The 11,649-nt window shown below is 38.7% G+C and overlaps 1 protein-coding gene across 1 annotated transcript in view; it reads left to right on the top strand.

Moving 5' to 3' along the window:
- Positions 1-11,649, top strand: part of LOC110453429 (ribosomal protein S6 kinase alpha-3-like) — an 80,723-nt gene that overhangs the window by 56,324 nt on the left and 12,750 nt on the right. Inside the window, exons 15-16 of the mRNA XM_021502371.1 lie at positions 2,601-2,690; positions 4,084-4,242. Of these exons, the coding sequence (XP_021358046.1) occupies positions 2,601-2,690; positions 4,084-4,242 (249 nt within the window). The remainder of the gene's footprint in view (positions 1-2,600; positions 2,691-4,083; positions 4,243-11,649) is intronic.

Raw genomic sequence — 11,649 nt, 5'->3', positions numbered from 1 at the left:
ACTGGGCCAAACGGATGGTGTGGCTCCCCTGGGAACTGGGCCAAACGGATGGTGTGGCTCCCCTGTGGACTGGGCCAAACGGATGGTGTGGCTCCCCTGTGGACTGGGCCAAACGGATGGTGTGGCTCCCCTGTGGACTGGGCCAAAAAGGGGTTATTTTAATTGCCATATTGCTAAAAGCGACTCTGGAGAAAAGTGATGGATATCAACCATATTTGGTTTGGAGCTTTGTTCGGTGGTTGAGGATTCAAAATTGTACTAGTTGAAGGGCTGACCCCTGGGTCTGAAGGGCGGGGCCAAAAAGAATGTTTAGCCTGGACATTATAGAAATCTCCTCCCTATAACTTCAGGTGTAGTTCCATGAAAAGTTCAGGCGACGTATAATAATTATCCATATAAACCTGATGCCCTTTGTCTAAAAGTCCGCATCTTGACATGAGGCCAATCACTATATGTGTAGTAGTTGTGCACTCATTCTCCTCCCCAAGTATAGTGTCTGCAAAGTCTACACACGCGGAGCTTCCAGTATATACGTTAAAGCCGATACAGTATCCAGAACTTGCCTCACACACCTGGTACAGCTTCATACCGAACTTTGATAGCTTTGCGGGGTTGTAGACTCTAAAGCTTAGGTTCCCTTTCCAAGCACACGTAGCCTCATCGAAGCTAAGATTTATTTCAGGTGAATAAACATCAGAAAACCTATCCAAAACTATGTTGAGAAATGGTCTTATTTTGTAAAGGGGGTCGAATCCCACCTGTCCCCTCTGTACCTATAGATGGTTATTGTTCAGATGAAAATTATTTGGTACATCTCTGAACATGTGGTTCTTGAAAAACAGTGTTTCATGTGTTTCATCACTGAACCGATACTGCTGTAGGTCATTTTTCTGCACCAATCCCATCACAATTAACAGGGCAGTAAATACTTCTATTTCATCAACAGAAACGGGCTGCCATTTTTTCATACGACTGTGATTTTTCAGGTCTGGATTGTTTTGAGCATACATATTCGTCTCTCAGTCTGTTGTAAGTTCAATGAGAAAGGAATCATCAACAAATAGTTTGAAGAAATCTATATCGATATTGAGGGCCGGCTCAACTGTGAAAGGTGCAAGAACCACATCAACCTCGTCGCGACTCCACCCATCTTCCAGGTCAGCTGCAATGTCCCGATCGTTATCTGGAGCAAAATCGGACATCGGAATATTTGCTATGATATTCCGACAAACGTGTTGAATGTCCTCTTCTGTGAAGCCTTCGAAATCCTCATCATCATCGCTGTTGCCGAAGAACGCATCAATTGCTTCATCATCACTCCAATTGACGTTCGCCATTTTGTCTACTTTCTGTTTACATTTTTTCGCTTCTCTAATTCTACTTTTCTCTGTGAGTAAAAGTCTGAGAAAACTCAAAAAAACTGCATTATTACCCAATCAGAATCAAGTAGGAAACTATCTCCGATAGCTTTATTAGATACTAAGTCATATGCACGCATGGTAACCGGCTAAACAATCCTTTTACAGAAACGGCATATGCGGTGCGTAGCACTGACGACCCGACCCGATTTATCGAAACTGCAAATACTGCACGTAGCTGCCTAAGGGTTAGGTTGGGCATGAATCACGCAGGATTCTGCGTGATCGGGAACGCTGATGAACTCGATCAGGATATTAGTATTGACCCTTGGATCTGGCCCCACCCATGGGGATTTAATTTCTGGGTCATAACTTTGAACAATTTAGATCCTAAGCCCATAACCATACATACATTTGATAGGAATAAATAAATAAATACAGTAATGATAATATGATTGACCAATGGGTTTGGCCCTACCCTTGGAACTTCATTTCTGAGCCATAACTTTGAAACGGTTGAGATCCCCACCGCATAACCCTGTGTACCATTACTGGGTATCAAGAGACAAACGCAATAATGATATTAATATTGACTCTTTGGCATGGCCTTACCCCTAGGGACATACTTTCTGGCCATAACTTTGAAATGGTTGAGATCATAAACCCATAGCCATATATACCATTGCAGGGCATAATGATCCAGGTAAGAGATACAGGCCCTCTGGGCCTTTTGTTTTGTGTATTTGTACAAATATTTCCTTTAAGGTCACCAACAAGTGTTCTTCCAAGATGACTTCTGTAGCATCTGCTTAGAGGATACATTTGAATCATATTTAAATCACCCTGGTCCGTCTGTTGTCCGTCCATCATTCGTAAATAATTCTGGTTATCGCTATTTCTCAGAAACTACTGAAGGGATCTTTCTCAAATTTCATATGTAAGGTCCCCTTGGTCCTTTATTGTGCATAAGGCATATTGGGTCTCTTGTCTGCTTTCATACTGCAGTGAAAGTAACGGTGGTCTGATAGCCTGAGTCTATAAAAAATCTTGTCCGTCTATGTAAACTTAGATTGTGTTAGCTCAACATGCCTAGTAATTATAATAAAGTCATGGCGTGCATGTTTGTCGGTCATTAATATATTTTCATGTTGAAACACCTGCATTCCTTTTATATTTCCTGAAAGGAAAAGTATGAATTTAGCGACATTATTGTTAAGTTTATAACATTTGCTTTCTCACCAGATTATGGACAAAGAGAAGAGAGACCCTTCAGAGGAGGTGGAAATTTTGCTCAGGTTTGGCCACCATCCAAATATCATTTCTTTACGGGACGTAAGTATCTATTAAAACTTTAGTTAAAACCAACATTCTCTACTTGATCAAGCTAATTAGGGCCCCGTATCGGAGATACGGGTGCCCTATAGTAATCTGTCTGTCTGTCCACAAATTTTGTACCTGGCTGATAACTTCGATATTTATTGACTGATGTACATGAAACTTGGTAAAAATGTTCAGGTCACATACACATTGAGGTCAAGGTCAAAGGTCAAGGTCATAAGGTTCAAAGGTCAAGGTCAAATTTTACATCTTTTCACTGATAAACATTTTGTTATGACATTATGAAGCACAGTTGATCAGAATTAAACAAGGAGTCAACTGACTAAAGGTCAAGGTCATCAGGTCAGGGGACAAGGTCAAATTTTGTAGCTTTTCACTGGTGAACATTGTGCTATGACATTATGAAGCAAAGTTGTTCGGAATTAAACAAAGAGACACATAAAGGTCAAGGTCAAAGGTCAAGGTTATTAGATTCAAAGGTCAAGGTCAAATTTTGCATCTTTTCACTGATGAATATTTTGTTATGACATGATGAAGCAAAGTTGATCAGAATTAAACAAGGAGGCAACTGACCAAAGGTCAAGGTCATTGGGTCAAAGATCATATTACATTTTGTATCTTTTCACTGGTGAACATTTCGCTATGACACTTGGATACAATGTTGCTCAGAATTAAACAAGGAGTCAATTGACCAAAGGTCAAGGTCACTGGAACAAAGGTGAAGGTTAAATTTTGTACCTTTTCCCTGATGAACATTTTGTTATGACATTATGAAGCAATGTTGTTCAGAACTTAACACAGAGTCAACTGACGTTAGGTCCAGGTTACGGGAACCAAAGGGTCAAGGTCAAGTTTTTTATTGTTCACTGAAGAACATTTTGTTATGATATTAAGAAGCAAAGTTGGTCGGAATTAAAGAATAAGTCAACTGACCAAAGATCAGGGTCACTGGGTTAATTGTCAAGGTCATTTGGGTCCAAAGGTGAAAGACAAAGTGGATCTCTGACTTTGACCCTGGCTCTTGATGGAGGAGGTATATAAGGTGAAATAAAACAAATCAAAACTAACAAATGAGTGTTGCACCGGTATTTACATTTCTGTTAGCCCAGCAAATATGGAGGTGGAAGGAAACAAGAGTCGCATCATAGTACATGTAAAATGTATATTTTGGTTCCTTGCGATTCTTTTTGAAGTCCAAATGTCAAATGTCAAGCTCAGCTATATGGGCAGATTGCTTCTTGATGATTATGGGGGATATATTGCCACAAGACGGGGCCCTTACTGACCTGTCAGTGTTCTAGTTTCTTCCTTATTTAAATATGTTGACTTGACACATCTTGTACCAAGAAATATTACCATTTGAATTGATAACATTTGATTTTGCCAGGTTTTTGACAATGGGAACAAAGTGTACATGGTAACAGAACTAATGCAGGGAGGAGAGCTGTTAGACAAAATATTAAGACAACGATTTTTTTCTGAGAGAGAAGCCAGTGCCGTTTTGCAAGTTGTAGCAAAAACTGTGGAATATCTTCATTCAAATGGCGTAAGTCACTGTAGAACATTTATATCTTCCAAAAAAAAAAAAGATTTAAAATATCAACATGTTTTGTTTTAACCTTTCAATCCTTCATTTTTAGCTCACCTGGCCCTTTAAGTTAGCTTATGCCATCAACATTTTCATTTTAAAAACTTCTTCTTGATAACCACCCTAGAATGATGATATTTGGCCAGAAACATGTTGGGATGAAGGACTACCAAGTTTGTTCAAATGAATGACCTTGTCTCATATTCAAGGTCACAGGGGTCAAATATGTTGAAACCTTTAAATGACTTCTGAATAACCAAAATGTTTAGGGTGATGATATTTGGTCAGAAGCATGCTGGGATGAAGGACTACCAAGTTTGTTCAAATGAATGACCTTCACTCATATTCAAGGTCACACTTTTCACCAGGGGTCAAATAGGTCAAAAACTTAAATAAAGTATCCTAAATAAAAAATGGCTAGGATAAGGATATTTAGCCAGTAGCATGCTGGGTTCAAAGGTTTGAAAAGATTGTTAAAAATAAAGACCTTATATTATATTCAAAGTCACAGGGGTCAGATACGTTAAAAACTTGAAAAGACTTCTGAATAACCAAAATGCAATGGGTGGTGAAATGTGGCCACTAGCAAGCTCAAATAAAGAGCTATTAAGTTTGTGCATCTGAATAACCTTGACACTTTCAAGGTCACATCTAGTCATTTGTGTATAAATCTTTAAAAGTCATTTTCTCATAAACAAAAGGTATAAGGTTGTGATATTTGGCAAGTTGCATTCTGGGATAAAGGGCTATAAAGTTTGTTCAATGGTTTGTCCGTGTTTAACTTTCAATGTCACAGGGGTCACTGATTCTTTTTAATGACTTCGAGTCAAGACACTGATATTTTGCACATTAGGCCTCTTGTTTGTCATTATTTCACATGTATGTTCCCCTTATTCCCATGGCCCTAATGAGAATTCATGTCATTAATAGCACTTCTAATTATGTAAGAATTCCATTTTATTTTATTGCCAAAGGGCAAGTGAGCTTATGCCATGGTGCGGCGTCCGGCGTCCGTCTGTCTGGTGTCAACTTTTTACATCTAAACAACTTCTTCTCAATCACCAAAAGGCCCAGGGTACAGATATTAGGCCTGTAGCATGCTGGGATGAAGGGCTACAAAGTTTTGTTAAAATGAATGACCTTGACCCACTTTCAAGGTCACAGGGGTCAGATGTCTTAAAATATTCAAACAACGACTTCTCAATAACCAAAAGGCCCAGGGTACTGATAATGGGCCTGTAGCATGCTGGGATGAAGGACTACCAAGTTTGTTCAAATGAATGACCTTGATCCACTTTTAACCTGATGTCCTTGTTAGACATTCAAGGTCACAGGCGTCATATGTTTAAATCTTTTAATAGGTTCTTATGAATCAAACACTGATATTCTGTCTGTAGCTGTATTTTAGTCCACTTTTAAGATTACAAATGTGAGATTAACATCAGGTGAGCGATGCAGGCCCATTGGGCCTCTTGTTATCACCCAGAGTTTTGAAATTATAATGCAATAACTTTTGTCATAGTGGCAAATAATATTCTGAGGTTTAAGTAATTGAAGAAGATTCCTTTTCATGATTTCCAACATAGGACCGGTTTAATGTAGCTGTAAGGAAATGAATAGCAAATAAGGTAAAAGATCATATTTTGTAGATCTGATAGAGATACTTTGATGGTGGGGGCCAAGAACCTTCTAGGATCTCTTGTCAGCAATACAATTGTGTAAATATTCAAAAAGAAAAGAAAGATATAGAGGTGAATGGGGTTTGTACATTGAATAGTTTATAATAATAATAATAATATACAACATTTATAGAGCGCCCTATATAATTTGTAAAATTACTCTAAAGCCCTTTACAACATATGAATAATAGCAATGGTTATAATTGTGAAAACAAAAAACAAAGGCTTGCAATCACTTTCATACATTTAACAAGCAATGTGCACATAATTGAACAAATAAAAGGGTGGTATTTACATGACGTCTTTGCAAGGATTCTAAAACGCAGACGTGAAGAGGTGAGTTTTGATGTCCCTCTTGAACTTGGCCAGGGTATTTGACTTACTAATAGCAGATGGTAAGCTAGTCCACAACGTAGCCGAACCCTCCCAAAGCATCTGTTTCAGTAGGTCACAGTACAAGATTTTGGGACACACAACAAAGATTCTGACTCAGACTGCAGTGATCATGACGGCTGATACAGGGTAACAAGCTCCTGTAGGTACTGAGGAGCTGTTCCATTCAGTGCCTTGTATGTGTACACCAGAATTTTGTACTGCGACCTGTATCGTACAGGTAACCAGTGCAACGAATAAAGCACAGGTGTGATGTGCTCTCTCTTTAGAGTACGAGTAACTAGCCTTGCCGCAGTGTTCTGGACCCTCTGAAGACGACTAGTTAGTTTGTCAGATATACCACAGAGCAGGGCTTTACCATAATCCAACCGAGAGGTAACAAGTGAATGCACCAAAATCTTGCATGCATCTGCAGTTATAAACTGCTGAATACAGCCGATGTTCTTGATCTGGTAGGAACAGGATTTGGCAATAGCGTTCACTTGTTTCTCCATGTTCAGTGAACTATCAAAGTATACCCCTAGGTTTTTAACAGCTGGAACAGTCTCAATAGTTCTGGCACCGACCTTAAGCTTGAGAGCCATTGTTTGCTGACACTTTGGGGAAAAGGCGATTAGTTCCATCTTTTCCTGATTAAGCTTAAGCATGTTGGCGTTCATCCAGATACTGATATCTGTCAGACAAGCTTCCAGACTTTCTGAGACTGTATTCCAACTGTCTTGTGGTTTGATGACCATGTAAATTTGTGTGTCATCGTCATAGCAATGATAGCGAAGGCTATGGCGACGACAAATCTCTCCAATCGGTTTGCAGTACATACAATATTTTCGTGGTCCTAACACTGACCCTTAAGGAACCCAAAATCTAGTACTTTGTCATGTGAGGTGGCAGATCCGATGGCAACACATTGTCGTCGTTCACTCAGATAGGACTGTATCCAGCAAAGTGCAGTATCAGTCACTCCATAAGAGTATTCCAGACGTTTATAAAGTATGCCATGGTCGATGACGTCAAATGCAGCTGACAAGACCAGCATGACGAGCACCGCTCTGCACTTGTTATCCAATGCAGAAGCTATATCATCATGTACACGTTGGAGGGTCGTCTCAGTAGAGTGTCCCATGCGGTAGGTCGATTGCATGTTGTCATGGAGACTGTTTGCATGGAGATGACCCTCTAAACGCTGGGACACTACCTTCTCCAAGATCTTAGACAGAAAAGGCAGATTTGAAACTGGGCGGTAGTTTTTCAACCCCTCCTTGTCCATTCCAGGCTTCTTTAGCAATGATCTGACATGTGCCTTCTTGAAACATAATGGAACCTTTGACTCAGCCAATGGTTTGTTCATGATTCAGGTAATCAAAGGAAGCAGTGCTTCAAGACATTGCTTTAATAGGTCTGTAGGCAGTGGATCAAGCTCACAGGACTTCGATTGCGAGGTCATGATAATGTTGCGCAACTCGTCCTGGGTTGTTGGTGAGAGCTTTGCCAATGGTTACCAATCAAATGCAATGTCAGCAGTCATGACAGAGATATCAATGTCAGCAGAGGAGTTCACTTTGGCAATATTTTTCCTGATTGAGCTGATTTTATTCAGAAAGTAATCACTGAACTTGCTTGCTAAGTCTTTTTCAGAATTACAGCTCGGTAGGATAATTTCACCTTTCTGTTCCATTAGGTTTTTGGTGAGTCTAAAAAGCTGTCTATTATCCTTACTGCATTCTTTGATTCTTTCTGAATAATAAGCCTTCTTTGACTGAAAGAGTAGTGAACCAACTAGCCGACATTGCTCCCTTTAAATCTGTTGGTGAACGGTCAATTTTGTCCGTTGCTACTGTCTCTCTGCTTTTCTACGGTTCTGTTTTTCCACGCGGAGATTTTCATTATACCACGAGGCATTTGGTCTCACAGTCACCATAGTCTGCAGAGGTGCGTGTTTCTCTCTAAGGGCTTCTTTACCAGATGTGTATGCTTCAACAAGATCATCAACCTCGCCTTCAGTAGATTGAAGGGCGGAACAAAACTGAATGTCATTGTTGAAATCTGGTATTGAAATTTCGCGAAATTTCTGGAAGCTCACTTCTTTCCTTGCACGATCTTGCTTACTACAATTCAGTGTTGTGTGGAAAGCAAGGTGATCACCAGATTGGTTCCCCTTTACATCACTTAGACAAGGATCAATCACTGAAATAGCTCCATGAATGACTGAGTTATCTTCCCTAGTTATGACCACATCCAGTGTGTGGCCATGGGTGTGTGTAGCTTCTGTCACATGCTGAATCAGACCCCTGGAATCTAGTAGACCAGAAAACTGGCGAGCATCAACATTAGATAGATTGTCTATGTGGAAATTTTAGAGAGGTGAATGGGGTTTGTACATTGAATAGTTTATAGAGAGGTGAATGGGGATTGTACATTGATTAGTGTATAGAGAGGTGAATGGGGTTTTTACATTGAATAGTTTATAGAGAGAGGTGAATGGGGTTTGTACATTGAATAGTTTATAGAGAGGTGAATGGGGATTGTACATTGAATAGTTTAAATGACACATGTTTCTTATCTCCACAGTTGTACCCTTAGTTTATCTCCATTTAAATAGTTATAGAAGAAATATTTAAAAGCTATTAATGTTGCATGGGGGAAAAACATCCAGGAAAAATTTCATCTTACACTTTCTGTTATGGTAAGAGAAAATGATTTGAATAAAATTTAGAGTGTTTTAAGCTCGCCTGGTCAAAATGACATCAGATTATGCCGTTCAGCAACGTTTATCGTCTGTCAACTTTTCCTTTAGAACGCTTCTAGTCTTGAAAAGCTTCATAGATTTTGACTTAATTTGGCCTAGACATCCTTGGGAAAAGGAGACTCAATTTTGTATACACAGAGGATGTGGCCCCTCTGCGTGCGGAAGGGAGGGGCACAATAGAGGGAACTTACAGACCCGTACACGTTCGCTGTTCCACCTTGGACGTAAACGGTACGAAGTGCTACGCAAATGGTACGGAAATGGTTCGCAAGTGCTACGTAAACGGTACGGAAATGGTACGCAAACGGTACGCAAGTGCTACGCAAATGGTAAGCAAGTGCTACGCAAACGGTACGGAAGTGCTACAGATGGCGCTTACAAACGGTGATTCGTTTGTGGTGACAAGAACGGGTTTACATAAAAAGCAGAAGCATATAAGATATCTAAAACGAAACGAACATACCCACAATGCATAGGAAGAAACGTCAGTACACTGTAGGCTACGAGGATCGAGGCACATAAGAATGATTTAAATTTTGCCATTTCGTTTGCATAATGGATGAGTGTGAAACAAACAGAAATGTCTCGTGATTTATAAAGATAAAGGTCGATCAAATATTGGTACATGTAATATATCCATCACAAAGACCTGACGTACGCTAACAGATCAACGCGACACACAGATAATAATAAGTTATGGTCAGAAGTATTTCCACCTGCTTACCGAATAAAAGACTAATTAATTTTGACAGTAAGAAAACTTGTTACGTTTTTTTTAACGAGAAACGTAATAATTAATAAGCCTAATAATAATAAAAAATGATGTAATTTAAGACTGTAGGTTTTTGATCAGTAAACAGGAAGTGTGAAAGCGGACTGTTGCTATATGAAACCCGAAAGCGTATAGTAGAAGGCTTATGATTGGTTGTTTTGTCATTACTTTCGATATTCCCGGCAATGTACCCTAGTAATAATCAAAGGTGTGCGAGAGAATTTCAAATCGAAAAAAAAAAATCATAAAAATGGCGGACGTGTAGATTGAAGTGATGAATATGATGGTAAACATTTATTCTCCAGCGTCACCTACGATGATAATAAAGGTTTTAAAGGGTTTGACATGGTTGATGTGGAAATACTTCGCTGTAACCTTCCAATGGACGACTTTGTGCCCTACGCAAACAGGAAAATATCGGCGGACCGAGGCGCACATGTCGTCTGTAGGTGAGGCCGAATTGAACATCGACATTGATACGTTTTGAGCCGCTTGATTTCTTCCAACTTTTTATCGATGATTTAATCATAAACTAGAGCGTAGCTAAGATATATCTATATGCCGACTGTGACAATAAATATATTGAATGACGACCTGAAACCTGTATGCAATTCTTGATGAAATACCTGACCTTTTTACCTGAGAATCTCCGTGTAAATGTACAGCGTCTTATGTCATAAATGAAGTTTATAATCTCTGTTATCATTTTCCGATCACATTTGCTGACAAAAACAATTTTAAAATGATCTTTTTGGTGCTTAAATCCGATTAATTAAAAGTTTCACCTTTCTTATCTTTATTACCACCTGTACAGGTAAATACTGAAGCAACTTTAGAATCGAAAACATTAATATAAACTAGAGACAATAACGAACAATTTTCCTATAACTTTTATTCACATATAACAAATATTTAAGTTATTTAAGTTATGCGCATTTGAAAAATTAAGTAAATTAATTTATATTTCAATAATTAATTCAGCAGTGGCGTCCCTTTACATAGAAAGATCCAGTACCTCTATTTCTATTTTTTTATATCGTCTTTGATACTTCCATACACTTTTAGATTTTTCGTAGGATTTGGAAACCGATAATGTGCTTAATTATTAGTACATGCAAATACATGCATCAGAGATTTGAAATGTAGACATGTTATACCATGTCTATTAATTAAATTTCATTCACAGATAAACAGTTTTTTTGTTATACATCTTTTATTTTATTATGAAAATGTAGTTGATTCTTGTTTAAATATACATTGTAACGGGAGTTATTATATATATTTTTTTCAGTTTGAAAGGGCAAGCTCGTGCATGTAGGAAACTATTATGAATAAGAAAAATAATATGTACTAAATATATGTAATTTTTACATTCATGATATGTACCTCTAGTATTAATAAGAATATAGGTTTTCTTTATCGATCATAAAAATGTAGGTATCTATACTGACTTTTCTACAGGTAAATCTTACCTGTCTGAATCCTGGTACTGGAGAAACTATGACTGTCTGGCACACCCTGAGGGGGTCTATACTACAGAGGGTATAGGGGTCTGATGTCAGATAACATAGGGACTGAGACCAAGTCAAACTTCAATAGATCTACAATATGTATTTCTCCGTTTGTGCATGTACGTTTGTACCTAAACAGGCGTGGATCAAGGAGGGTGTGGGCTTAGGGCGATAGCTTCCTGATCAGGGTCCAGGGGCAAATAGTCATGGCAGAGTAGCGTTAATAGATACATTTATCATTCATTTATAACATTTTTCCCGGGG

This window comes from Mizuhopecten yessoensis, unplaced genomic scaffold (genome assembly GCF_002113885.1).
Source record: "Mizuhopecten yessoensis strain PY_sf001 unplaced genomic scaffold, ASM211388v2 scaffold7285, whole genome shotgun sequence".
Taxonomy (NCBI): Eukaryota; Metazoa; Mollusca; class Bivalvia; order Pectinida; family Pectinidae; genus Mizuhopecten; species Mizuhopecten yessoensis.
This window is presented reverse-complemented; position numbering and strand designations above follow the sequence as displayed.